This window comes from Leptomonas pyrrhocoris, assembly GCF_001293395.1.
Source record: "Leptomonas pyrrhocoris isolate H10 chromosome Unknown, whole genome shotgun sequence".
NCBI classification, from domain to species: domain Eukaryota; phylum Euglenozoa; class Kinetoplastea; order Trypanosomatida; family Trypanosomatidae; genus Leptomonas; species Leptomonas pyrrhocoris.
The window spans coordinates 320,149-346,431 of NW_015438370.1; the positions used below are offsets into that span (position 1 = coordinate 320,149).

The 26,283-nt window shown below is 59.9% G+C and overlaps 9 protein-coding genes across 11 annotated transcripts; all 9 read left to right on the plus strand.

The window, feature by feature from the left end:
- Nucleotides 1-64: 64 nt before the first annotated feature.
- ABB37_06395 (hypothetical protein) lies at nucleotides 65-3,925 on the plus strand (the record flags this gene model as incomplete). The annotated part of the gene is made up of 1 exon (XM_015804701.1): nucleotides 65-3,925. The coding sequence occupies one exon, from the start codon at nucleotides 65-67 to the stop codon at nucleotides 3,923-3,925; it is 3,861 nt and encodes a 1,286-aa protein (XP_015656679.1).
- A 638-nt stretch (nucleotides 3,926-4,563) lies between these two features.
- On the plus strand, nucleotides 4,564-7,948 carry ABB37_06396 (hypothetical protein; the record flags this gene model as incomplete). The annotated part of the gene is made up of 1 exon (XM_015804702.1): nucleotides 4,564-7,948. Exon 1 carries the CDS (start codon nucleotides 5,012-5,014, stop codon nucleotides 7,946-7,948), a length of 2,937 nt encoding a protein of 978 aa, XP_015656680.1. The 5' UTR covers nucleotides 4,564-5,011.
- Nucleotides 7,949-8,349: 401 nt separating this feature from the next.
- ABB37_06397 (hypothetical protein) lies at nucleotides 8,350-8,990 on the plus strand (the record flags this gene model as incomplete). 2 transcript variants are annotated; one of them, XM_015804703.1, is made up of 1 exon in its annotated part: nucleotides 8,350-8,990. In XM_015804703.1, the coding sequence occupies exon 1, from the start codon at nucleotides 8,679-8,681 to the stop codon at nucleotides 8,988-8,990; it is 312 nt and encodes a 103-aa protein (XP_015656681.1). In that variant the 5' UTR covers nucleotides 8,350-8,678. The 2 variants fall into 2 exon arrangements, with proteins under 2 accessions (XP_015656681.1, XP_015656682.1); XM_015804704.1 differs by having other exon boundaries at nucleotides 8,357-8,990.
- Nucleotides 8,991-9,437: 447 nt separating this feature from the next.
- On the plus strand, nucleotides 9,438-10,113 carry ABB37_06398 (hypothetical protein; the record flags this gene model as incomplete). The annotated part of the gene is made up of 1 exon (XM_015804705.1): nucleotides 9,438-10,113. Exon 1 carries the CDS (start codon nucleotides 9,535-9,537, stop codon nucleotides 10,111-10,113), a length of 579 nt encoding a protein of 192 aa, XP_015656683.1. The 5' UTR covers nucleotides 9,438-9,534.
- A 513-nt stretch (nucleotides 10,114-10,626) lies between these two features.
- On the plus strand, nucleotides 10,627-16,027 carry ABB37_06399 (putative DNA mismatch repair protein MSH4; the record flags this gene model as incomplete). Its single annotated transcript, XM_015804706.1, has 1 exon — nucleotides 10,627-16,027. The coding sequence occupies exon 1, from the start codon at nucleotides 12,350-12,352 to the stop codon at nucleotides 16,025-16,027; it is 3,678 nt and encodes a 1,225-aa protein (XP_015656684.1). The 5' UTR covers nucleotides 10,627-12,349.
- A 329-nt stretch (nucleotides 16,028-16,356) lies between these two features.
- Nucleotides 16,357-19,130, plus strand: ABB37_06400 (hypothetical protein; the record flags this gene model as incomplete). 2 transcript variants are annotated; one of them, XM_015804707.1, is made up of 1 exon in its annotated part: nucleotides 16,357-19,130. In XM_015804707.1, exon 1 carries the CDS (start codon nucleotides 17,124-17,126, stop codon nucleotides 19,128-19,130), a length of 2,007 nt encoding a protein of 668 aa, XP_015656685.1. In that variant the 5' UTR covers nucleotides 16,357-17,123. The 2 variants fall into 2 exon arrangements, with proteins under 2 accessions (XP_015656685.1, XP_015656686.1); XM_015804708.1 differs by having other exon boundaries at nucleotides 16,368-19,130.
- Nucleotides 19,131-20,183: 1,053 nt separating this feature from the next.
- Nucleotides 20,184-22,424, plus strand: ABB37_06401 (putative mitochondrial aspartyl-tRNA synthetase; the record flags this gene model as incomplete). The annotated part of the gene is made up of 1 exon (XM_015804709.1): nucleotides 20,184-22,424. The coding sequence occupies exon 1, from the start codon at nucleotides 20,631-20,633 to the stop codon at nucleotides 22,422-22,424; it is 1,794 nt and encodes a 597-aa protein (XP_015656687.1). The 5' UTR covers nucleotides 20,184-20,630.
- Nucleotides 22,425-22,939: 515 nt separating this feature from the next.
- ABB37_06402 (hypothetical protein) lies at nucleotides 22,940-24,523 on the plus strand (the record flags this gene model as incomplete). The annotated part of the gene is made up of 1 exon (XM_015804710.1): nucleotides 22,940-24,523. The coding sequence occupies exon 1, from the start codon at nucleotides 23,627-23,629 to the stop codon at nucleotides 24,521-24,523; it is 897 nt and encodes a 298-aa protein (XP_015656688.1). The 5' UTR covers nucleotides 22,940-23,626.
- Nucleotides 24,524-24,924: 401 nt separating this feature from the next.
- ABB37_06403 (hypothetical protein) lies at nucleotides 24,925-26,209 on the plus strand (the record flags this gene model as incomplete). Its single annotated transcript, XM_015804711.1, has 1 exon — nucleotides 24,925-26,209. Exon 1 carries the CDS (start codon nucleotides 24,938-24,940, stop codon nucleotides 26,207-26,209), a length of 1,272 nt encoding a protein of 423 aa, XP_015656689.1. The 5' UTR covers nucleotides 24,925-24,937.
- Nucleotides 26,210-26,283: the final 74 nt, after the last annotated feature.

The following is a 26,283-nucleotide window of genomic DNA, read 5'->3' on the forward strand; positions in this document are numbered from 1 at the left end:
CATTTGGCTATTTTTTCTGTTTGCTGGTTCTCGTCGTCCCGCAAGTCGTCGTTAAAAAATAATTATGAGCTCTTCAAAGGCTTCGTCGCGGCAGCGCAGCAGCGCGGACAGTCCCAAGAAGGGCGGTAACCGTAGGCCGGCCGCACAAGGCTCGATGAAGGCTACGGAGGCTGTCACCACCGACGCTGGCATGAGCAGCGGATCCGGTGTGGCCAGCCGTGTACTTCTCACGCACTACCCGGTGCACTCACTGCCGTTCTTAGAGGAGTTGCTCCGTCCTTCCGCCGCCAGTCGCATCGCCGCTGTGGCGCTTACGGTGCACATGGAAGAAAAAGAAGCCGCCTCTGCTCCTCTTACGGCTTCTACGACCGGCAACAGCGGATCGGACTCGGCATCCGCTGCTCTCCTCCCTCCTCCCCCTTCTCCTCTCCGGTCGTACGCAGCAGCAGCGACGGCACCCACCTCCGCCGCCTCGACCAAAATCGAAGCCGAAGCCGGCAATGAAGGCAGTGGTGGCGGTGGCCCTCAGGTGTCACGGGACAGTCCGCCAAGCACCACCACAACCACCACCATCACCTCTGCATCTCACCAACCCACCGTTCCTTCTCTCGCGTTGTTGCTTGAGTGCGCAACGCAGCTGAGCGGACTGTTGGCGCAGTGGCGGGCATGCAGTGCGGCGGAGCGTCGTGATGCGTGGGGCCGGCCCCCACAGGCACCGCCGCCGTTGACTCCGTCTCCCCTCTCAGCTGCAGCAAACATGAAGGGAGCGGCGGGCAGTGGACCTGTACAGCAGCAGCAACCGACCCGACCATCGTCGGAGCGCCTGCTTCAGCTGATGGATGTCATTCTGTGGTACTGCCTTGCCACCGCTGATGAGGTGAGCTTGGCGTACGGCGGGCGCTCGCACGGCACGAGCGGACGGGCCACACCGGCCCTCCCTGGCACTGCCGCTGCTGCCAATCGGAGTGTCGGTGATCAACCAACCTCGATGGGGGGCAGCAGCACTCCCTTCGGCGTCCGCGGCGGTGGCGGTGGTCGTGGTGGTCGTGGTGGTTCCGTCTGCCGCAGCAGCGGCATCAGCAGCGCCGATCCAATGGGTGCGAACGACTGGCTAGGAAGTCGCATGTCATCTACTGCCGCCTCCTCGGCTGCTATTGGCGTACCGACGGTGACGATGTCTGATGATCAGCTGGCGGAGCACCTGCTGCGACCGGCGGTGGACGCCGTGGTGTTGCTGCAGGACCGAGCGCCGTCGTCCCCACCACCCCCGGCAAGCACGACGACGCCGGCCCCGTCCGGTGGTGCGAACGCGAAGCACAGGGACAGCGGTGGGAAGGGGCGTAAGGCGACGGAGTCGGCGGACGTGGGCAAGGAGCTGCAGACGGTGGCGCTGTGGATGCTGGCGTCGGTGCTGGTGCGGTTTACCGGTGCCCCCTTCAACGCCACGGTGTTCTTGCCGGTGCTTTTCCCGCAGGTCGACATCCGCGGTGAGAGTGGGGTGGCGGCGCGACATCCGATTCTGCAGCCGCTGCTGCGCGGCGACACCCCGCACACACGGCAGCCGCAGACAAAAGATAGCAACAGCGGCATCAGTGGGAACATGGCCATGCGATGCGGTGCTGCAGCCGCCTTAACGGCGCTCCTGCACAAGCTGCAGCCCACCCTGCTGTACGCTGAGGAGCCGCACCCGAACCGGCAAGCGTTCGTTTCCTTGGCGACGCAGTGTGGCACGATGCTGCTGTCGCTGCACGAGAGTCTTTGTTGGGGCCTGGAGAACGAAGGCGGAGGGAGTGCTGCTACGCCGCTGCTGGGCACGTTCGCGACGGTGGTCGGGGCGACACCGTACAATCGCTGCCCTCGCTCCCGCGCTGTCATCCTTCAGGCGTTACAGCTGCCGGTGATTCGGACCTACTTGGCGCAGGAGGGGTGCGCCGAGTTCGTGCCGACGACGACGCTGGCGTCGAGCGTGTTTCGCAACGAATCGATGCGTGGCGCGGCGACACAGCTTCTCTACGATAGCATCAGCAGCAGCAGCAGCAGCAGCAGCCATCCTAGTAGCAATGACGAAAGAGTGAAGAGGAAGGGCGGGTTGCAGGCGGCAGCTGGGCACGCGGCTGCGATTAGTGCGGATGGGACCGTTGAGACGACGGCGACGGCGACGGCAGCCTCCAGTGAGTCGTTCCTCTCCGCCCTTCTGCAGCACGCCGACACACGTGTGGAGGTGTGGCGCTGCATGGTGCCCCTGTCTCGCCTGTATCCCCGCATGGTGCACAGCGAGTTTGACTTGCTCATGTCCGCCTCGGTCCGCGTTGTGACGGCGCTCACGAACTGGGAGGCAGGCGAAGCAGCTGCGGAGAAGGCCGCGTTGGAGGCGAAGACTGCTGAAGAAAAGGTAACGGGCGAGGAGCACGGTAACGGGACACCGCGTGGTGATCAACAGCAGCAGCAGCAGTGCGCAGGCCTGCCTCTCTCCGCCAATCCCGCCCGCGTCGCTTCTGAGTGCGCTATTCATCAAGACCCAAACAACAAGAGCAGCAGTGGGAACGGCCAAGACGATGCCAACATCACGCCGGCTGAACATGCGGTGACCTCCACCACCACCGCAACTATCAACGCGTCTTCTTCGTCCCTTCTGTCACGTCTCCGCCCTCCTCCAACGACTTCTCCTGAGACGCTCGCGGAGTGTCTGCGGACGTGGCTGCACTTCATGGGCTACATCTGGAAGTCCTTCGACGACAACGCGTGCGACCCGGCACTCAGCCCAGAGGGTCAGCGAGACCGCGCCACCCTCGCGCAGAAGCGACGCATTCACGCGGAGCTGCTCCGCCCAGCAATGCGGCTGCGACGGTGCGGCGAGGACGTGCGAACCATGACGCTGCGCTGCACGGCGCAGATCGGCGACGACTACCTGTCCACCATCACCGACCGCACCCTCGGCGAGGAGCTCGTGCGCTACGTGCAGACCTGCATCGCCGACCCGCAGCCACGCGTGCGCGGGGAGGCGCTCACGACACTCGGCATGTGGCTGTGGCAGTACCCGTCGATGGATGCCTTTGCGTGTGAGGCGATCGACAACGCGGTGCACTCCGTCACGGTGGACCCGAACGCGCTGGTGCGCACCAAGGCCGCGTTTGCGCTGTCAAACATCACAGGACGGCTGCCCGAGGGCACCTGCCCTGCCGTGCGGGACTCCGCCGACTACATTGCGACGCTCTGCGCGACCGCCATGCACGCGGCTGTGATTGACAGCGAGGGCGGTGTGCAAGGCCACGGGATCCGCATGATGAACCACCTGCTGCAGGTGCTCAATTTTGAAGAGCTCATCAGCGAGGTCGTGGGCTTTGACGAAGGCGTCGCGGAGGGCTTCCTGCGAGTGCTGCTGCAGTGCCTGCGTGCAGCAACGCGGGGTGCGAACCCGAATAGCAGCAGACAGCAACATCGCCCGAGTGCAGACGGCGGTGGCGGTGGCGGTGGTGCGAGCTGGTACGCTGCCCCGCGAGAGGCGAAACATCGCTGGAATGCAGCGTGCGCACTAGGCATGGGTTTGGCTCGCGAGGAAGTCTTTGAGGCGGAGCCGAAGTACGCCGTGGAGGCCGTTGACGCCCTCTGCACCGCCGTCGTGCGGGATCAGATCTTTAAAGTGCGCACGCAGGCCGCCGTGGCGCTCGGGCGTATCCCTGGCAACTGCCTCTGCGGTGCCTACAGCGCAGAGGATCTGACCCCCAAGGTCGTGCGCTCGCTGTGTGAAGCGCTCGAGACCGCCACGTCGACGGAGAACTTCAGGCAGTACAAGGAGCAGGGTTCGCTGCACGACGCCCTGCACGGTGCGCTGGCGACGATGTTCACCACCGCGAAGCCGAGCGTTGCTCTGGACAAGGTCTTCACGAGCTACCAGAAGCTGTTGCAGAAGGAGCTGCTGCTGTAGCGGTGATCGGGGAGGTTTGAATGCTTTTACCTTTCCACTGGATTCTCTCTTGTTTTCTTCTCTTCACTTTTGTGTTTGGGCTTGGGGAAGTGACTTAATTGTCTGCTGTTGCGTGTGTGTGTATGGGTACTGCACAAGTTTTTAAGTTTCGTTTCCAGTCCCGAAGAGGCGTGTGCAGCAAGTGACGTGGACCATCGGCGTAGCACGCCGCGCGCGGCATTGTTCGGTCTGTGAGGTAAAGTGCCGTTGGAACGCGGATTTTTGGAGACGACGCAGCGTCTTAGCCGCTTAATTTTTATTATTGCAAGTTGAACCGGTATACTATTAAAAAGAGTTTTACTAGTAAATCTTCATGGACACTACCCACACACACACACACACACACACACATTTGAGAGCACACGTGTAAAGCACGAAGTGAAGATGATGCTTAGCTGCACGCGGGCATCGCTGCTGCTTTTTATTATTATTATGAAACTCCTATTCACGTTGGTGCTGCGTGTCAGGATATATATATATTTGCACCAGCTCTCATGCTGCGTTCTCACATCCTCGGCATGCTGGCTTCTCCCTCCTCACAACTTCCTTCGCGGCGCCTGTGCTTCATCTGCTTGTTTCTCTTCTCCTAAATCCTTCCTAGTTTCCTTCCCCGACTTCAACAAGGCGGCGCAGCTACACGTGATTACATGCGCCTCCATCGTCACACAGATACACAAACAAATGCATTCGCCAACACCAAGTTTGTCAAGTCCGCTTGCTGATCTCTTTCTCTCTCCTTCTCCACCTTTTTTTTTTCTTCGAATCGTGCTTTCAGCACTTATTTTTTCCTTCCTTCCTCCGCTGCTTATCCTTCGCTCTTGTTCTTCTGTGGACGACTGACTTGGCTGCTTTGGCTCGCAGGTCTCATTTTGAGGCTCTTCGCAATAGCCCCCCCCCTCCCCCGTCTCATCTCAATCGTTGTTCCTCCCCCCACCCCCTGTCACCGGTATACCCTGAAGCTTAAAACAAAGCGCCACCGCTTAACGAAAAGAGAAGAGCGACGCAAACCACACAAGAACACCAGAGCAGCAGCCGCAGCAGAAATACATGAGCAGCTCCATTCCCCTCACGAAGGCGTCAGCGGACAGAGAGGAAGAGTCCCTCTCGCAGCCTTCCCTCTCACCGACGACCACAACACCGCGTCACCACCGTCACCGCCACCACCACCATACTCCGCTCGCATCCGCTGACACCAACTTGAACAACGATGCAAACCAATCTAATGCTAATAACGCAGATCAGAACCCACTCATCGGCGACAACGACGGCAGCCCCGCCGCCTCTAGTCGCTCGCGCACACGACGCAGTCGTCGTCCGCACGCGGCGAGTCGTGTCGACGCGGCATTTGGTCTTCTCGGCGATGACGCCCGCGACGGGCTCGCCATTTGCTGCGACGGCGTCAGCGTGCAGCGGAGCCACCGCGACGTCATCGACGAGGCGTTCTGCCTCTTCCGCGGTGGCCGGGTGACGGCGCTGGTAAACTGCTGCGGCACGCACAGCGCACTGGCGTTGCTCACCGCCGTGGCCGGCCGGGTAGACTGCGCGGCGGGCAACATCGTGATGAACGGCGTACCAGTCTCCGCGTCGGCCTACCAGGCGCAGATGAGCTTTGTAGAAGGGAAGAACGCGGTGGCAGACGACGACGACTACGGTGGAGGGGGAGGCGGGGCCACCGGCGACGTATTAGTAGAGCTCACCGTGCGCGAAAACTTGGAGTACGCGAGCGCGTTGCGTGTGGCAAACTCTGCCCAGGCGTACTCTGTAGAGGAGGTGATGCAGCAGCTGCTGCTCGAGCCCCACGCGCCGGCACGCGTTCGGGACTGCTCCTTATACGTCCGCCGCCGTGTCGCGCTGGGCAAGGAGCTGCTGCTCAACCCCTCGGTGCTGCTACTGGATGAGCCGATGGACGGCCTGGCGACGCACGAGGCCCAGCAGTTTCTGACCATTCTGTCGAAGCTCGCCGCACCGTCGGCAGCAGACGCAGAGGCGCGCCACGCCATCCGGCAGGCCATGGCGGCTTCTGCTTCAGCATCCTCCTCTTTGGGAGGCGTCGACGTCAATGCCGCCGCGAGCATCACCGAGCCGTCGACGTCCTCTGCACGCGCCTCCGTATACACACCGCGCCACAGCCGCGTGCACCGGCGCGACAGCAATGGCGTTGCATCATCGTCGTCACCGCCCAGCTCATTTGTGCCTTTGTCCACGGCCGGCGCGCAGCCCAACCATACCGCCACAGCAGACGTCAACAGTGCCGCGGAGCATGAGCTTGGCGCGCCGCTGATGGAGTCGACGCAGCGGGTGGTGATCTTGTCGATGGTGCAGCCACGCTGGGCGCTGCTGCAGTACGTGCATGACGTGGTGCTGTTAGAGCGCAGTCGGTGCGTCTTTTCGGGGACGGTGCAAGATATGCTTTCCGTGAGGCTTCCCAAGGCGGTCTTGCGGCCCCGCATGTCCGACAATGTCGATGACATCGTGGCGGCTGCAGGGGCGAGGGAGGACAACGACAACGGCGACAACGACGAGAGAAGCGGCGACAATCGGAAGGTGCGCTCGGCCAGACAAGTTGGTGCTTCGCAGCTGACGGAGGACGCTCCGGCGGACTCGTACGACGCCGTGGCCGCCTCCATTCACAAAACGCGTCTCAACGAGGAGTTGGTGCACGGGCTTTATCGACTGGCGGCGACGGCACCCCCCGGCGGGGTGGTGGCCGGCACAGAGTTTCCGTTCTTTGCTGCTTCCTTCACGGACAACCCCGATGCGCCAGAGCCGCAGGGGAGCAGCCCAACGAGCGGCGGCCGCCATTCGACCTCCTCCTCCTTCATCGCCGTGCGTGCAGATGGAAACGGTACCGCCTCTCTCAGTCAGCTCTACGCCGTGCTGTTTGGCCACGCCCGCGCGCAGGTGACGGCGTACATGGAGGTGTGCGCGGCGGGACTGCTGTCCCTGCCCGACGCCTCACACCAAGCCCCCTCCGGTGCGATTCAGCTCCTTCAACTCTTTCGCTTTGGCTTTATTGAACTTCGCCACAGGCTTCTCGGCGACCTTGTTGCGCTGGCTTTTATGCTGGCCGCCGCGGCCGCCCTGGCTGCGCTGTACGGCGTTCAGGTCGGTGACCGCGGCATCCAGAACTGCGCCGGCATCCTCTTCTTCTTGGTGTGCTGCGTAGTGCTGCAGGCGGTGCTGTCCCTCGACGCCCAGCGACGCGAGTACGCGGCCTTCTGTCGCTACGCCCGCAGCGGCTACTACGCCGCGTGGACGTTTCTCGTCTTCCGCGCCGTGACGGCGGCGCTGTGGCGCTTTGGTCTAGCGTCGTTTGTGGCCCTCGTCGTCTTCGTCTTGTCGAACTTCGGCGAGCCCTGGCGGGAGTACCGCGGCGTCTTCGAGCTTGGCGTCATCATGGCGGTGCTGTCGTACTGCTGTTACTTCTTGATTTGGTTCCTCTGCGCGTGGTGGCCGTCGGACCGTGTTAGCCGCGTGCTGGTGTTTGCGTTTTACACCTTCAACATCGTGCTGGGGGGTCTTGTGCTGAACTTGACGACGCTGCCGCCAGCAGTGCAGGGCGTGTCTTTCCTGTCGGTGGTGCGGCTGGCCTACGAGTCATCGATGCTGACGCACTTTGCGGGGAGGACGTTCGGATGCAACAAGACCGCCCCCGACGGCAGCAGCAGCAGCGCCGCGGAGGACTTCAAAGAGGCGACCTGGCGCACCCCTCCGCATCCCGCCGGCGCAGCGGCACGACGGAGGAGCGATGCGCACCTTTTGGACAAGGGCCGTCATGGCGCACACTCCGCAGCAGCGCAGGCGGCGCGGCAGGGTGTGCGGTGCTACACCGGCGCCGAGTACGCCGCGTACATGGGATTTGAGCCGTCGCACCGGTGGTCGAACGTCGGCATCCTCGCCGGCCTCTCCGCGGCGCTGCTCCTTGCGAGCTGGATCTTGATGGTTCTCTACCGTCCTCGCAGGCGACTGAGGGTAATTACTTGAGGAAGCTTCACGCACACACACGCAAAAACCGTGTTATTCTTCTGCTTCTTCTCTCCCGTCCGTATCGTTATTATTCAATGTGAACACACGACTGTTGCGTCTCGCAGGAATCAACAACAGCCACTAGAGCAGCGACTTCTGTGGGCGTGTGCTTTTGCGTTTATTTGTTCTAGGCATCGCCCACCCTTTTTTTAAAGAATGACGGTGCAGATTCCACCGAGTCCAATGGAACACACACACACACACACAACTAGAAAAATAGTCGCTCGTTGTGTGCCTCACGCCGATGCAGATTGTTACATCTCTGTTAGACCGTGCAGACACACGCACTGTGTCGAACCGAAATGAAGTCGCCTCTACTCCTTTCCCCACCCATCATCCTCCATTTATTCCTCGAAACAAGCGGATAGGTACGCCTTTCCTCACGGTATTCGAAAGCTGAGGGAGCCATCAGAAGAGGGAGGGCGAGGAAATACTCAAAAAAAGCTAGTAGTCGAACCGCACTCGCTGGCGGACGGCGAAGGCAGCCCGAGTAGCCCAGCAAGTAGATTCGCGGAACGCGGCACGGCCATAAATCGACACACATACATTTTTAAAGTTATCGGGAACCACAAAAGAAAACAACAGAGATCAGCGTCAGCAGCTGCGCATATCTTCTCTCGCTGCATAGGCCCTCCCCCCTCCCAACCAGCTTACACACACACACACGCACACCCACCCGCTCACACACATGAACAGCGTCACGCAGTGGTGCACCAGCACCGCGGCCGGGGTGTGGAACAAAACCCGCAGCACCGTCCAGCTCGTCTACCACGTCGGTGATCAGCTGCGGCTGGTTTACAACACCGCGAACAGCCGCGAGGAGCGGAAGCGCGACCTTGACGCTACCGTGCTGCGTGTCGGTGGCTTTGTCGGAACTGCCGTGCTGCTGATTATCGTAGATGCACACGGGGGTGTGCCCAACACGCTGCGGCGGCTGCGTGCGTTGCTGACGCCGGAGGAGTCGTCAGAAGCCCCTGTAGCCGTCGCGGGAAATTCATGATGATGTGATCAAGTTAGAAGAACGAAGGAGAGAGTTTTGACAGGTATGCTTACGCCACGAACGCGCATGTGCGTGTGTGTGTGCGTCACGGACGACGGCCGATGGCTCGAAATATTAATAATATATCACAGCAACAACAATAAAAGAAGCCACACCGTACGTGTGTGGCAGTCGCCAACGCTTTGGAAAGCGAAAAACAGCAGAGACGGTCCCAACGGCGCGCCAAAAACGGAGTTGGACGGTGCTGGTGAACTTGGAATTCATGAAATCCCGACAGGTCCTTCTCGAAATGAAAAAAAAGGTACACAATGGAGAAGAGAACACAAATGTGGCCTCCCCTTTTGTTTCTTCTGACTTTCTCTCCCACGCAACAAAAACTTCGTTCCTTTCTTCTTCACGGGGCATTCTCTTCCTCGCAAACCGATGGCTGCGCGTCAACGGACGAGAAGGAAGAAAGGAACAGCAGCAGCTTCAACATCGTTTCGACTTGATCGAGCCTTGCACTTTCCAAAGAACATCTCCTTAAACCTCAACACCATTCGCTATGCCCGCCAAAAGCAGCAAGAGAAACGTTGCTGTTGCGTCGGAGGAGGGGGAGGGGGAGACGAACAGGGCGGTGGCACCACGCCACCGTCTTGAGTACAGGCGTCCGTGGAACATCTTCTACCCCGTTGCCGCAATGTTTTTGTTGCTCAATTACCTCGCGTTTGGTACAACGACCGACGAGTCAGGTACAACGCGTCTGTTGCCGGAGTACGTCGCCGCTGGAAAGGCGTCGTCGCGGTCCGCCATCTTCACCGCGCTGCTGTTCTTTGAGGAACGCGTGATGGGCTTCTTGTTCCAGCTTGGTCTGCGATGGTTCCAGAGTTTGTTCGGTATCCAAGTCGTCTGCATCGTTGGCTGGTTGATCCACTTCTTTGAGCTGGGCATGTGCACTCGTATATGTATCTCCTGCAACGCAACGCCTGGTACGACGGCCTTGTACATGCTGTGCACGACCATGGCTGGCTTTGCGCAGCTCGTGCCGCTGACCGCGGCGCGGAATGCCTGGGTATCGAAGACGAAGAGCGCAGGGGAGGCGGCGAGTGGCCCCGCCGCGCAGGGGTCAAAGAAGAAAAAGTGAATGGCGGTCTGTGATGCCGTCTTAACGGAAGGAAGAGGCGACAGTGCGACACGGGACAGGGGGAGGAAAAGAAACGTACTCCTCTGGTCACCGTGGGCCTCTCCTCTCAGCAGCGCACCATCGCGCGTTATTTCATGTCGTTCACTTTCTTACCCTGTTTTTCCCTTCTAAAAATAGATGGTGTCCTCATGTGTACTCTCTGTCAGTGTTATCCAATACTGTTGCCCTTCATATCAGGCAAAAGAAAAGAAAAGGAAATGATTGTGATAATACAACTATATGATGAAGCGTGGGGAGTCGATGGCGAAGCACTCACAGCAGAAGTCGCGCGCGTGTATGGTTGTGCATGTGTGTGGGACGAGATGCTGATCGCTTTGTCCTCTTTGCGTTACCATTTAGCCGCACCTTCCCTGGCCGGTCACTCGCTGCCACGTGAGGCTCTTCGGATTTCTTCGCTATTCCTTTTTCCCCCTGCCCTTCTTCTCGTCTCCTTCCACGCGGTGCGTTGTACTCAGACACACACACACATACAAAAGCCAAGGTCGTTTTTCGACAGCCGGTTCGGCTCGCGTCGTGTGTTCCGCGACATGTCCCTCTACCTTTCCGCTCTTGTCTGCCAGCGCTCGTGAAGGAAACCCAGCACACACACACACACACACACAGTTGGCATCTCTATTTTAAAAGCGCAAGAGCGCATCGCTGGCGGAACACGCGTTCCTCTCAAGCTCACACGTATGCGTTTTGTTTATGTTTGCGTGTGTTTTCCGCTTGCAACCGTCTTCGGAGTAACTAGCGACCACAACGCCAAGACAGCTGCGTACGTTGGGTAGCCACGGAGGCGACCACTTCAGAAGATAGCTGACAACACCCACAACGAAGCAGCCACTGCAACATCATCCCACAGAGAAGACGAAGTGCACAGAGGTGTTCGTGCGTCATGTTCACGTCTCCTACCGCCTGGGAGGATTTGTACGGACACCACCCAAACAGCACCGACCGAGCTACGCATGGCCCCCCTCCCCCGCGGCATTCCACACAGCAGCTGGCAGACGAACAGGCAGATCCACGACAACGAATAGAGGAGAACAACAGTTGCACGATAGGTCGTCACTCCAACGCAGGAGCTTTCCTCTACGGGCGGCCGAGCAGCGCAACCGAGTTCGGTGGAGCTTCCGGGTGTGGACAGAGGCGCGACGCAGAGCCGACGCGCGGGCAGGAGCGGTTTCTTTGTCCTTCGTTCTCTTCCTTTGTTACGCCACGCACCGTCACGTCGCAGCCGGTGCGTGTGTTCCCTCCCCCTCCCACTCTCCCAGTCGCGACACCCGTGCCTCTTTGGAATGAAGCCGCGCCCCCTCGCTTCCCACCTGCGTCGAACGACCCCGTCTTCTCGAACCGTGGTGGGTGGCTGTCCCCGACGGCGGACGTTCCGCATGCGAGGACAATGGAACCGCAAGGAGGTGGTCCGTGGTTCTACGGCGTACCGGCTTGTAACGCTCCGCCTTACAGTGGGCAGCAGGAATCAATCGAAGGACACGCGGCGGCAACGTACGCGGATAATTCAAACCTGCACGACACCCGCAGCGGAGACCTTTCGATGCACAACGCACCGCCTGCACCATGGGGCACGGCGGGAGCGGGGCACTCTCGCAACGTAGTGCCTGCCGCGTACCCGGGGAGCGTGTACCCTTCAACACAGAGGCGACAACTGGACGGTGGAGCGTGCTATCAGCCTCCAGTTTCGACAGACAACTTCTATTATCACGATGCTACCAACCACCACCGCAACGCTGCCTACGCAGGAGAAGACGTCAATGCAAATTTGCATGAAGGAGACTCCTCTTACTCAAAGGCTTCTCGTACCGCTCCTGCTCCTGTGAGCAACGCGTATTCGTATTACGCAGTCCCTTTGGACGGGTGCAACAACGGTGCCACACCGACTCCACACGAGCGCCTTGATCTTTCCCCAGAGACGCTGCAGTGCCTCTCTATTTCTGACGGTGCTCGCCAGCTCAACTCCGTGCGTCACCGCTCCGCTGCCGCCGCGGCCGGTGCGTTTCATTTGAACTCCTCCGGCCCATCGCCTGCGTCGGCACGTGGGAGTGCGACCGGAGTCTCACGCTCCGCGCACGCCCGGCTAGAACGGAGAGGCCCACTTGACAGCACGCCGCATCCAGCTGGTGCGGACCCTTCTCCTCCACATTCCCCGTTATCCAGCGCCGCTGCAACGAGTGCATCGATGACCGCTGCGGCTGCCGCTGCCTCAGGTGGCGGTGGGATCGTTCAGACAGAGCCGTGCTGTGTTGCTGCCATCATCTTCAACAACGCGAAGGAGGTCGGTGTGGCCCTGTGCGAGCTGCCCTCCCTCACCATTTCACTCCTGCAGTTCGCCGACACGGCCGTCTTCTTCAAAACGACCTCCCTCCTGCACTCGCGCAACCCGGTGGAGGTGCTCGTGCCGTCGACGGTGGTGGACACCGAGTTGGTGCAGACGCTGCTGCGGCAGCACGGCGCGCACATGACCTTCACAAGCGTGCAGCGCTGCTTCTACCACACCGAGGCCGGCGTGCAGCGACTCTCGCAGCTCAAATCCAGCGAGGAGGCGGCCCTGTGCATCGAGGATACCGATCGCTACCTGTGTGTGGCGGCGGCGAATGCGCTGGTGCTCTACATGGAACACGTGAACGATATGCAGCTGCTGCCGGGGTCGGTGCGGGTGCGCGCTGAGGCGCTGGAGCACTTCATGGAGGTCACACGCACCACGGCGCGCGCGCTGCAGATCATTGCGGACGGCAGCGGCACTGTCGGTGTGCTGTCGAGTAGCGCCTCTTCATCACATGTGCTTACGAACGACGACGCCCAAGATGTCAGCCAAAGTGGACAGAGGATGGACGCACCGTCCACATCGCGGCGGCGACCGCGGAGCGCCCGTGCCGCGGCGGCAACCCCCTCTTTAAGGTCTGGGGCTGTGGAGGGGACTTCCACCACGTTGCGGGCGGCGGCGCTCGTCGATGTCGTTCCGCGTGCCTGCACCATCATGGGTCAGCGCTACCTACGCCGCGCCCTCCTGCAGCCGCTACGCGACCGCATCGCCGTGCAGGGCCGCCACGACACGGTGGAGTGGCTGCTGCGCGACCCGCGTCGGCTGCACGTGCTGCGGGCACTGCTGCGGCGCACCGCCGCGCTCGACCTGGAGCGGTTGACGGCGACGCTGACGTTGCAGCCGCGACGAGAGCGGACCGACGCGCAGAAGCAGTCCTACTTAGAGTCGTTGCTGCTGCTGTGGAGCGCGCTGCCGTACTTGGAGCGTCTGCACACGCAACTCCGTGCCCATCTTGGGCCACCTCCTACCGACGCAACTCCGACCATTCATTTTCCATCGTCCCCGTCCACGCCATCAGACACTAAAGAGCAGCAGCAACCGCAGCAACAGCAGTCGCGGGAAACGGATGAATCCTTGTCAAGGGTAAAAGAACCCGTGACAGTGGCGAGCACGCCGGTGTACCCCTCCGTGCTGCACAGCGTCGCCACGACGCTCCATCAGTGCCGCTTTACGGAATTGGCCGCGTTGATGGGCCGCTACCTGGAGCGCTCCGTCCTTCCTTCCGTTGTGGAGCACAACGAGCGCGGTAGGGCGACAGATCTGCAGAACGCAGGAGCTGAAATGCCCTTCTTCTTTGAACAGGGAAGGCGTCACGGAACGAGTGCGAGCTTGGTCAACGGCGTTGCACAGCGCAGACCGCCACCGACACCGCGAGCGGCCACGACAACGCTCCTGCGCGTGCTGCGCATGTGTTTTCTTGTCCAAGCCCCACCCGGCGGCGAGCTCGACGCACTGCGCACTCGACTAAGTCAGCGCATTACCGGCATCACGGCCTACGCAGAGGAGCTGCGGCGGCGCTATCAGCTCTACTCGCTGCGCCTCGAGCCGGATCCGGTGAAGTTGTACTGTTTCTCGTATCTGTCGACGGAGGAGTCGAAGGCGCAGGCGGTGCCGTTTACGTGGCGCTACGCCGGCGGGTCGCACTTTGCCCTGCTGCTGGCCGCTCTACGACAACAGCAGCAGCAGCAGCAGCGGCTGGAAGCACACGGAGGAGTATTTTCAGAGAATGATGAGGATGACGACGAGGCCACGGAAGAATTTGGCGACACCATCTCTCGCCGAGCACGACAGTCGTCAGCTAGGCAAGCGTCTTCATCCTCCGCGATGACGGGGGTCTCGCTGAGAATGCTGACGGGGCGGCGCGACAACCGCCTTGCCGCGCGGAGAGCTGCAGTCACACCAGCCTATTCGCCAACACGCCCCCCTCCGCTGGCGCCGTCGTGGAGCGCAGAGCCCTCGCTATACCCAACGGAGAGCTGCGGCGAGGGCAGCTGGAATGCTCTTGCGCCGTGCAATTCGCAAAGCGACGGTCGTCGTGGTCGTCGCCACGGTCGCCGTGTGCGGTGCGGCACCGAGGAGCTGGAGTACTACGGGGCCCGCATGCAGGAGTGTGTAGCGGCCATTTTAGTCCAGCAGATGCGTTGCGTGCAGCCGCTCGTGCAGGCACTCCGCCAGAGATTTCTTAGCGCGTTGCAGGCCACAGTGGAGTCCGTGGCGCTGCTGGACACGCTGCTCAGCTTTGCTCTTTACTCGCTCACACACCACTGCACGCGACCGGTGATGGTGGAGCTGAAGACGGGATTGACCACGGCAGCGTCGGACGCGCATGTGTGTGAGACGTCGCTGTCGGACGAAGAGGCGGAGGTGAAGCGAAGGGACAGGGACGAGGACCCGTTCGTGGTCAGCGAGAACCCTGATGGTTCAACCTCCCTCAATGCGACTGCGACTACATCTCCCAGTGCTAGTCCGAAAAGCACTGCATCCTGTTCAGCACGCCTTGCGTCCGCTATGATGAGCGACGATGTCGCAGACACGAAGAGGAAGTCCAGCCAAGGTCTGGCTTTCTTCATCAAAGATGCTTTTCACCCTTCCGCGGGTGTCACCGGTGCCTCTCTGGGCCGATCAAACCAGCAGTCATTGCCGCGTTATCCCGGTGGCGTTGCGACTCACCTGCAAGACGCACCAGTAGCAACGCCGATGTGCGTGGGGGGCGGTCTGAGTCTGTCCTGGGGAACGCACGGAGAGGTGTGCATCATCACCGGCCCTAACGCCTGCGGTAAGACGACGCTGCTCCGCATTCTGGGCCAGCACATTACTCTCGCGCAAGCCGGCTGCTTCGTTCCGGCGCGGCAGGCAAGGATTTTTCTCGCAGACCGCCTTCTGGCACACATGTTGTGCGAGGAGCTGCCCAGCGTTTTGCACTCGTCCTTCAAGCGCGAACTGATGGAATTGAATGAGCTGACGCACGCGGCGACGGAGGAGAGCATGGTGTTAATGGACGAGCTGGGCCGCAGCACCACCACAGCGCAGGGCTTCAGTCTTGCCTGGGCAACGGCGCTCTTTCTCGGTCATCGCCACGTCCACGCGGTGCTCACAACACACTTTGCAGGGTTGCCGAGTTTAACGCGGGTGCGGCCGGGCCGCGTGGTGGCCTTCCATTTTCGCGTCTCGCTCGCGCAGGTAGAAATGCGGACCGGGCGAAAATGGCAGCAGCGGCCGCCGACAGAGGAGGCGAATCACGCGCCGGAACGTGCATCTCGGGCTGCGAGGTGTTCACTAGCGCGTCCACGAGCCACGACAGCGGCTACGACAGCGGCAGCGACGCCGGGTCCGCGTATCACGATTGCGCGCTTTGGTCATGAGCTGTTTCCCGGGCCGTGCCCGCAGCGGTGGTACGGTCTTGCCATGGCGGAGCGGCTGGGCTTTTTTGAACCGGTGCTGACGATGGCGCGACAGACGCGTGCGTGCCACCGCGAAGTCAGCGAAGGCGCGATGGGTGCGCATGACGCAGAGGGCGACAGAGTCAAAGAGTGAGTCGAATGTCTTTTCAATCAAGTTACTGCTCGTGTTTCTAATCCGCTACAGTGCGTAGGCACTCATGAAGAAGAGTAACAATAATAAATAGAAAAAGGACTGTGAGATGGCCGGCTCAGCTTGCTGTTGGGCCGGTATTGTGCGTTTGAACGGCTTTTTCTTTCTTGCCGAAACTGCTGGTAGAGGCAGTCCTGTTAACAGACACCAAGACGCCGTTATCCGTTCAGAAATGGCTCTTTTATGTATATATATATATATGTGTGTGTGTGCGTGTATACTCTTCCTTCTCCTTTCTCATTCCCCAATGAATACTAACAACGTCGCTGTTGAGTTCAACCACAGCAGACATACACGTCAAGAAGAGAAGGCCCACCACCAAACTCTCCCGCCTACGAATCTCGCACTTGCTCTTCATTCTATTTCTCCTTCCCCTGCGCGCAGCGCATTTCGCTGGGGGAAAAAACTATTCTTGTCCTCGCGGAGCCGCATCCACCCGCGTGTAGGGGCCAGCAGTTCTCTTCGGCACGGACATCAAAAAAAGTATTATTAAAAAAAATAAAAAACGTTTGTGTGACCGCATTGTGCATTGCATAACTATTATTTCCTCTCCACTATTTCAGGTAGGTGGAGATTCAATATCCGCCGGAAAGGACGCAGCATTTCGTGTGTTTTTTTCCTTGTATTTTTTTCATTTACGCATAAACGAAATAAAGTGTTCCCGTTTTTTTCTTTCCTTCCTTGTCGTCTTCTGTTTGCTGGAACGGCTGCAAAACCGACGCGTCGCACATATACGTATATTATTATTTATATATATTTCGCGGTGCGCCTTCTATTGTCTTTCTATCTTTTCTCATTTTTGCACTGTGCTAGTTTGGTTTTTGCACGACCATTCTTTTTGTTTCTTATTGTTATTAAGGTCGCAGTATTTTGTACTGTTTTCTCTCCCCCTTCCCGGCTACGTTCGTTGGGCACGACTGCGGAGGCACGCGAAACAAAGCGATTCGCGCTTTACATCGGTGTACTGTTTGTGTTGTGAGAGTGCGTGTGCGCGTGTGTGTGATACGTCCTTTGCCAGAGAAATAGAGGTACAGACGCAATGGTCGCCCCTAGGACATCGTCCCCCAAGGGCCCTGTCCCGAATGTGTACGAGGTGCAAACCGGCTTCCAGGACTTGATCAAATCCGGCGATAAGCTCCAACTGGCGCAGCTCACGGCGGCGCAGGAGCACCTCAGCGACGTCGTACGCGAGCACACGCAGACGCTGCTGTACATGGAGACCCACGGACACCCCGATGGCGAGGTGGACGACGGAACGGAGCAGGCGCCGTGGTGTGTGCTCTCCTTTCGCGCCGTCTACGACAACGCGTGTGCGTCGGTGCAGGGCAGCATTGTCGCTCTCTCCGCCCCGCAGCTCGGCGCACGCGAGGCGGACACCCAACTCACCATCCACTTTCTAGAGGCCGTGGATGTGCTCCTGCAGGCGCTTGGATGGGTGCTGGAACCCGCAAGCCCAACGCTGAATACCGCGGACACAATGTCAAACCTTCAACATCGCCTCCACGAGGTGTCTGCAGAGGCTATCAAAAGCGTCTCCTCCGATGCACTGACGAGCGACGACAATAAGGAGAGGGCGGGCAAAGTGGATGACTGGCTGACTCTGGCGCACGTCGCGCTGTTCGATCTTTCCAGTTTTGCCAGCAAGACCTACCCGAACGGGGCTTGGTTCGCCAACCGCAACCGCCGTGCTGCGGTGCGGAGCCGATGCACGCCGTACCCGACCGACATCGACGAGACGCCCTTCAAGGCGTTGGTGCTGGCCTCCCGCAGCGTCGAGGACGACGATGTGACGCTGTTGTCGGAGGCGTTGCTGCGTGGGGCACAGGCCCACACCCAGTGCCTGGCGGCGGTGCGCTCCACGGAGGAACGACCGACCGACCCGGCGGCCCTCGCACAGCTCTTCGCGCCGCTCAACAACGCGATAAATGATCTCAGCTCCACCTGCGAGGATGTGATCAGTCGGCGCGAGGACGACCGCCCACACGCGCACGCGGTGCTAGAAGCCGGCAACATCTTCACATGGCTCACGACGACGCAGGAACCGTGTGTGGTGGTGGAGGAGGCGTGTGGGAGTGCCAACACCTACCTCGGCAAAATCATCGCGCGCGGCAAAGTGCTCCTGCTGCAGCAAGACATGGGCGCCGCGGCTGACCGGCCCGATTTGACCAAAGCGACGGTGACGTGGGCCTCGATGCTGCGAGACGTACTGCAGCGGGTGATGTTGATGGTGGTGTACCGCTACCCGCGGCGCGTGCCGTGGGGGGAGATGATGGAGGCGTCGATGGCACGCAAGAAACCGCAGCCACCGTCGGAGCCGCGTAACGGGAGTCGAGAAGGGTCACAACATCATCATCAGCCGCTCTGGCGTCGTGGTGCATCGGTGGCTGCGCGTGGGGCCCCTCCCGCGGCCTCGTCTCCTCCATCCTCTGTTCCCCCACCGCCGTCAGCAGCAGCAGAAGAAAACACCGCCTCGGCGCATGCGCCTCCTCCTGCGGCTGACCCCGACGCCACGTCCCCCAGCTGTGTCTTCGACGCGGACAGCAAGACGTGGACGGTGCAGTACTACCACCGGCCCCTCATCTCCGCCGGCTCCGGTGAGGAGGCGGAGCCGCTGTACATCGCGCTGCCCGAGGCGGAGGTGCAGCCGAACCACTCGGTCCACCTTCATCACTGCTTTCACGCATACGTGGTGGTGCCGCAGAAGGTGCGGGGGGTAACGGTGGAGCAGTGTGAGCACACGCGGCTGCAGCTAGCGGGTGTGACGGGTCCGGTGCGCCTGCGGGAGTCGGTTAAGCAGGGGCTCCTCATTCAAGAGTCGGCACCGAGCGTGTACGCGACGCGGGTGCGAGGGCTGACGATTTACCTCGCCGGGTCTCACGCGACGGAGATCATTACGAGGCTGACGACCGATGTGAACGTGAATGTGAGCGTGGAGACGGCAGAGGGCGACCAAGACACGCAAGAGTTGGCCCTGCCAGCGCAGTTCATCACGATAATTGGTGACGCGGACACCCTCCGCACGAAGGAGGTCACCTATTCTGGCTAAAGCGTTGATTTGATTCGCAGCAGCGTGGGGGAGGAGGGAGAGGTTTTAATCGCGCAGGAGAGGTAGCGCAAACAACAGTCATGCGCCCCCCTCCTCTTCCCCCATAAAGAAAGGCACGCGTGCTTATTGAGTTTAATTGTTTATAAATATCTTTGAGGGAGCCGGCATCAACGTATCTTTTCTTCGCTGTTTCATCACGTGCGTCATCACGTGTTTAATCTATTGATTTACCTTGTCGTTTCTCCCTTTCATTCAAATATCTTCTGTCTCTTTTTTTCTTTTCTTTTTCTTATGTTTGAGGCGTGTTAGTGCCGTTGTTTCAGCCGCACTAGAAAGAAAGGCGGCTGGACGTAGAGGTGGTGGCTGACGTTGCTATGATTTGTGTGTCTGCGTGTCTGCGTGTGTGGTGCACGAAGGCGTTTTCTTTTTTTTTCCTTTTCTATTGGAGGGACCTGCGCTCGCTGCGAGGCGCATGAAGGAAGGAGCGGAGATGCAAAGAACGCCATTTCATCATTTGCCTGTTCTCTCTCTTTCGTTCTGCTTCGCACGGTTCTCCCCTTTTTTTTTCCCCCACGTTTTCATTTCCATGTGAGACTTACGTTCGTACGCTGCACGGAGGATTCTCGTGGCCGCGCTCGATGCAGGGAGACGCGGCGCGCGCAACGACACGCGGCACCACACCGTTCTCAGTGAGCAAAAGGAAGAACTCCATGAAAAAAGAAAAGAAGCTGCGCGAGTTCGCAGGACCGGAGCGGAAAGAAAAGTTGCTTCCCGAAGAAGTGCGGCGTGCATTTACGTGCGGACAGACACCGCTGTGTCGAACCAAACGCGGTAAAGAAGAACAGCAGTGAAAAAGACCGTACTAGCGAAACGGAAGGGAGTGTCTCGTGCTGCCGCGGCGAGATATTCCCGAGTGGTGTTGACCCAAATCGTGTGCAGCCGAAGATTTATGCTTGTGGTGACTTCACTTGTACAACGTGGCTTGCCTTTTGTTTTTTCCTTGTTTTCTCCCATTTGTACTTCTTTCTTCTTTGTTTTTTTCCCCCTTCTAACAGCACTTGAAAAGGTATTGGAATAGCAGCAATACGGCTGTTAAAGAGAGAGAGAGAGCGCGCAACAAAGGCAAGGGAAACAAGGTGTGTGTTCCAGCAGCACCAACTACCGCGTTTCGGTTTTCTTTGCCGCTGGGCACGAGCAGAGGGAAGGAGCCAAATAGCACTGTAGCTTCTTTGCACGTCGCTTCCCTCAAGACACACACCCATCATTCCTTGATGTAGTGCTTTTGCAGATCGATCAGCAAGAACCAAACAAAAACAGGAGAACGAACGTATGCCCCGTTCGTGTGCTTCTGCCACCTCGACTATTGCTAGCGCTGCATCATTTCGCATGATGGCGGTTACTGCGGTGTGTCGTACGCTGCAGCGTCTCGCACCCATCTCAGTCATTCGTATTGCCACGCTCCGTCTGACTCGAAGCACAGCAACACCAAGAAGGCTAACGATGGTGTCATCGCCGGTGCTCATCTGTGCTCAGCGTTTCAGCAGCAGCAGCAGCAGCTGTACTTCTCCTCCTTTTGCCAACGGCAAGCGGACTTGTCTCGCTGCCCACGGTGTGTCCATCGCAGCCATTCGCAGTGCGCTGGACAACTCAGAAGCTGACAAGTTAAGCGACACTTCTATCATTGGACGCGAGGTAACTGTTCGTGCCCGAGTAGAGCGTGTCCGCGGACGTGGCAAGCTCGGCTTTCTGCACCTGCGTCAGCCTCCGCTGGAGTCCCTGCAAGCCGTCTGCCTCGGTAAAGGCCTCACCACCCAAGCCAAGGCCATCGCCCCCGAGTCGATCGTCGATGTAACAGGGCTGGTGCAGCGTGCCGCCGCTCCTGTCCAGTCCACCACCTGTGAACACGGGGAGCTGCACGTGACCTCCCTGCGCGTCGTCAGCGCCGCGGCGACCCCGCTGCCGTTTCCGTACCGCGACGCGAATACGAAGTTGGACACGCGGCTGAACCACCGTGTGATGGACCTGCGCACGGAGCGCATGGTGGCCATCACGCGACTCGTGTCTGCGCTGGGGGAAAGCTTCCGCAAGGAGCTGCTGGCGCGTGACTTCATCGAAGTACACACCCCAAAGCTGATCGCCGCGGCCTCGGAGGGCGGCAGCAACGTGTTCACGGTGGACTACTTTGGCAAGCCAGCCTACCTGGCGCAGTCACCGCAGCTTTACAAACAGATGATGCTGATGGGCGATGCAATGCGGGTGTTTGAAATCGGTCCCGTCTTTCGCGCGGAGAACAGCTTGACGCATCGCCACCTGACGGAGTTTGTGGGCCTGGATGGCGAGATGGTGATTGAGAGGAGCTACACGGAGGTGCTGGATGTGCTGGAGCCGGTGATGTGCGCCATGCTGCGAGACCTGGCCACCACGCACGGGAGACTGATGGATGTGCTGTCCAAACAGCAGCAACAACCCCAGAAACCGGAAGACGACGAAGGATGTGTAGCCGCACCTTCACAAGCATCGACAGAGAGAGGAAGCAGCGCTCCTGCCAAACACGATGACACCACCGGCTCCGTGTCAGGACGTCGTGACGAGCCACGACGCCACGCGTTACGTGATGTTTGCTGCGAGGTACCCGAGAGCATCATCGACTCCCTCGGTCTGACCAACGATGCTGGCGCAACCGCAAAGGAAAGCGACGACGGAGATGCCTTGACTCCACGCTCTTCCTCTGCGTCGTCTCCTAAGGTGGATCCCTACCACGCCCGCATTGGTGGTGCTAGCGGATGTCGCGTCCTGCGCATGGCCTTCGCGGATGCAGTGCAGCTTTTAGCCGATCAAGGCGGTGCCGACGTCATGGCCGGTTGTGCGCTGCCGCTGACGGATCTCTCGCTGCCGCAGGAGCGCCGACTGGGCGAGCTTATTAAGTCTCGCTACGGCGTTGATCTCTTCGTTGTCGACCTCTTCCCATCGGAGGCACGTCCCTTCTACACGATGCCCCTCGACACGGCGAGGCCGGACGGGCCGACGCGGAGCTACGACATGTACCTGCGTGGGGAGGAGATCTGCAGTGGCGCCCAGCGCATTGACGCGGTGCTGCTGCTGGAGCAGCGCCTGGCCGCGAAGAAGGTGGACCGGTCCAGTGTGAAGGACTACATCGACGCCTTTCGCTACGGTGCGTGGCCGCATGGCGGCTTTGGCCTCGGCCTGGAGCGCATCGCACTGTTCTTCCTCGGGCTGGATGACATTCGGCGCGTCTCGCTGTTCCCGCGTGACCCGAAGCGGATCGCCCCGTGAGAAAGAAAGGAAAAGAAAACGGCAAAGAAAAAAAGCGGCGATGACGAGTATGGAGTTCTCGCGAGGTCCGACACGCTCTTCTTCTTTATATTGCTTTTCGCAACAGCTATTCACAGGCTTTCTCTCTCTCTCTCTTGACGAATCACCGGGAGCGTTTCAGCAAACATCACGGAAAAGGACTGACGTCCCTTTCATGAGAGGCTGCCCGGCGAGGGAGTTGGACGGAACTCACCGACGGATGCGATGCATCGTTTGCATGCGCCGGCATCTGCTTTTTGGCTCACTGCCGCCGATGTGACGTATCGAAATACCAGCAGTTCAGCCGTTGAAGCGTGTAGCAGCCGCCTTAAATGCCTGAAGGAGGAAAAGAGAAGAGAAAAGAAAAGGAGGGCTATTGAGTACGAAAAGCTCACGTTGTGCCGCCTCACCGTCGTCGATGCCAGTGTCTTCGGTTTTCTCGCCCCCTTCACCTCCACCTCCTCCTCTTGTAATTTGTGTCTTTGGCTTCTGTTTGAAGTTGCATCTGCAGCGAAGCTGCCTTCCGTTGATGTTTTTTCCTGCTCTCCCACTTTCAGCGTTCATTTGGTTCCCCGGTACTGTGAAGCATCAACGGATAGTGCTCCACTGCACGAGAGGCAAACAAGCGAACAAGGCTTTCGTTTCCACTTGATGGAGAGTGCTGTAGGACGGTACTCTTCGGGGTAGGTGCGTCTATGCCGAGCATGTATGGCGCTCTCTGCGTGAAGGGCGTGGGGGCGTCTATGAGAAGGACTTCTCACCTCAGCACCTCAACGACATCTCTTTTACGACGTTCACTTGGGCCGTCGTCAGCGGTCCTTGGTGCGCTCCATGGTCAACGAAGACCGTGCCACGGCACATCGACTCCGCGTAACTTCGAGGTGATAATCGCCAAGGGTGAGCGCTTGACGGGAAAGCCTTCATCGTCGCCAGCACCCAACTTACCCTCCTCCGTTGATGAAAGAAAGAGCTGCCGTCCGTGTCCACACGATGGTGCCTGTCCAACGGCCGCCATTCTCGTGGACACGGACGGCGACGCGAACGTGTCTCTCGCCTACTGCGCCACCTTCGTACACGACACGGTGCAGGCACACCTTCGCGTCCTGCTCGTCGAGCAGCTTTTGGCGCCGCTGCTTACGAACGACTTTCACTTCGAAGTCGACCGATCCGAGGAGCAGAAGAAGATGGGGGAGGAAGAGACGAGCTACGCGGCGGTAGAGGCGCTTGCCATCACCACGCTGGCCGTGCACAACGCGTTGCACAGCTTTCGCCACGTCGCCTTTTCCTCGATGGCGGGACCGCCGCTGCCGCCGCACCGCAGTTGGCACCCGCTCTGGGCGGCTTATCGGTCGCACCTCTTGCGCAGCCCACACACAGCGCCGTCACCTGGCGTACTGGCAGAGACCACTTCAGCCGGGAAAACAGCAGGAGGAGACACCGCTGCTGCGGCCTCCACGGCGCGCCTGATGGACCCTGCGGCTGTGCAGCGGAAGTTTGGCGAAGCAAAACCCCTCTTCGGCGCGGCTGGGCGCGGAACCTTTTTTCTCGTGGCGATACCGCCGACAGAGGAGGACGGCGACGCAGCGGACGCTTCCGCTCCTTCTTCTTACGCTGCCTCAGGGGCGGAGCACGTACATCTGAGCCACCGCCGGCACCATGATAGCCGGGCGGCCGCGGTGGGCCTTGCTGGTGTGCCCTCGTCTTCGTCGAAGACACCGCCGTCTTCTGTCAGCTCGCTTTGGGAGTGTTTCCGCGTGGACGCCTACGTGCCGGCGAGTGTGCAGATGCAGGCGGCGGTGCGGCATTTACTGCGAGAGCGGCGGCCGCGGTCGATGTACCAGCCGGAGACGGTCGACAAGGAAGGCATTCCCATAGACCAACGGAACCCCGTGAAGCTGTCTGCACGTCCGTTGGCGGTCATCGCCCTCGTCGTTCCAGACACCCTCGTGGGGGCGTACACCGCTTTTCTGCAGCGTCTCGAGCACGAGCGTGCCGACGTGCGTGGGAGGACAGGCGGGGGCTCCGTGCAGCTTCTCCTCTTCAACAGTGCCGAGCTTGTGCGTGTCTGCCACGCCGCCTGAGAAGGTGGAGAAAGAGGGGAGGAATAATTCCGTTGCAGCTCCGGCAGCATCCATCGAAAAGGAAGGGAGGAGTGCATCCCTGGTTGTCCTGCTGTAGAACCTACACACCCAATTAACTAAGGTTGGCGTCACGGCGCCGCGAAAAGAACGACCCTCACAGAATTCACAAGGGAATGGAAATAATAGCACTGCTGGGGAAGCTTTGAGAGGGCAAACAGTCCTCAGCGACGTTGGAGATGGATGACGCCTGCGATTTATCCCACGAAGAGGGGGAGAGGCGTAGCTTCGCGTGGTGCATCATCAACGCCTTTGTTGCTGCTGTGCCGCCTCTCTCTCGTTCTCACCCTACATTTCTTTTTTATCTTACCGTTCAACTTTTGTTTTCATCTCTTGGCGCGCGTAGGGAACCCTTCGATGAGCTCCTCGTGCACGCTGCACATCGCGGTCGATGCCGACTTATCGGTCGCCTTTGACGACCTCGTAGCGGCCGCGGCGTCGCCCTCAAACTCCATCCTTTTCTCCCGCCTTCCACCGCGCACGCAGGTGCATGCGGTGCGCTGCGTGAACGCTGTGGCCCAAACCGTCGTGCTGACCCTTGAAGCAACAGCGCATTCGGAAGACGACGCAGGTGCAAAGCTTGCCAAGGCGAGTGCGCCGCAGCTGGACGAGTGCATCTACGCGGTGCTGATGCTTGACGTTCAGCAGGTGCCGCCCTTGATGTCTACCTCGACTGCCCACCGCAGTCCGCCGCACCCCAGCGGTGCCGGCCCCCTTGGCTGGTACCTGGATGCGGTGGTGGACGGCGTGCAACAGGAGAGGAGGAGGAAGAGCGAGGCCAGTGGCCAACACGACGCCTCGTCAGCATCGGAGCTGCACGATGCACGACATCACACTTCGCCGCTGGCATCAACATCGGCAGCGTACGACGTTGCGGTGCATCTGTCGCTCATTGTCGTGCCCAACGCGGTGGCCTCGCTGGACGGGTTGAACAGCACAAACGTTAACATTACTGCAAAGGAGGCGGCAACGCTGGCCAGTGCCGCGGCGGCGTGGAGCGCAGCGCGACGACTCCTGTTAGCTGAGGGAGCATCGATTGAAAAAGGAATTGGGCAGCAAGAAAGAAGAGAGGAAAACGAAGAAGGAGGAAGGGTCGCCGCTGTAAAGGGTGAGAAGACCGTTACGTGTCCGGTGACGCTGGGCTTGTGTGCCACAGCCGGGCAGCCGCAGCACGCGATGCAGATGGTAGCCGCGCTGGGCAACAAAATCTTAAAGAACTGGTGGTCAGCCGCCACGGAAGTAGCAGCAACAGCATCACCCACAAGTGCTGCCGACTCAGAAATGCTGTCCGCCACCGACTTCAAGTCGATTCGCCCTGACACACAGCGCAAATGCATCCCCACCGACTTCCATGCCCTGTACACGAGCATGCTGACGGAGGTGTCCTCCTTCTCTGAGCGAAAGACCATGGCAGCGGTTACGGCGTTTCCCACGATGTGCCACTTGCTGGAGTACGTGGACAGCGTGGCCGCGCCGGATGCGACGAAGCAGCCGAATGCGGCACGGCCGGCCGCGGTGACGGTGCCGGCGCAGGCGGTGTACAGCACGAATTACGGGGAGCAGCGCTCGTGGAATGTGCTGAGCGACTCCATCGTCGAGGCGCTTGCGACGGAGTTCCAACGCTCGTAGGGAATGCCGGCGTGCGTAGCAGGAAACTCGGCTAATGTACTTCAGACGGAAGCTCGCGGCATCGTTGGGAGGCA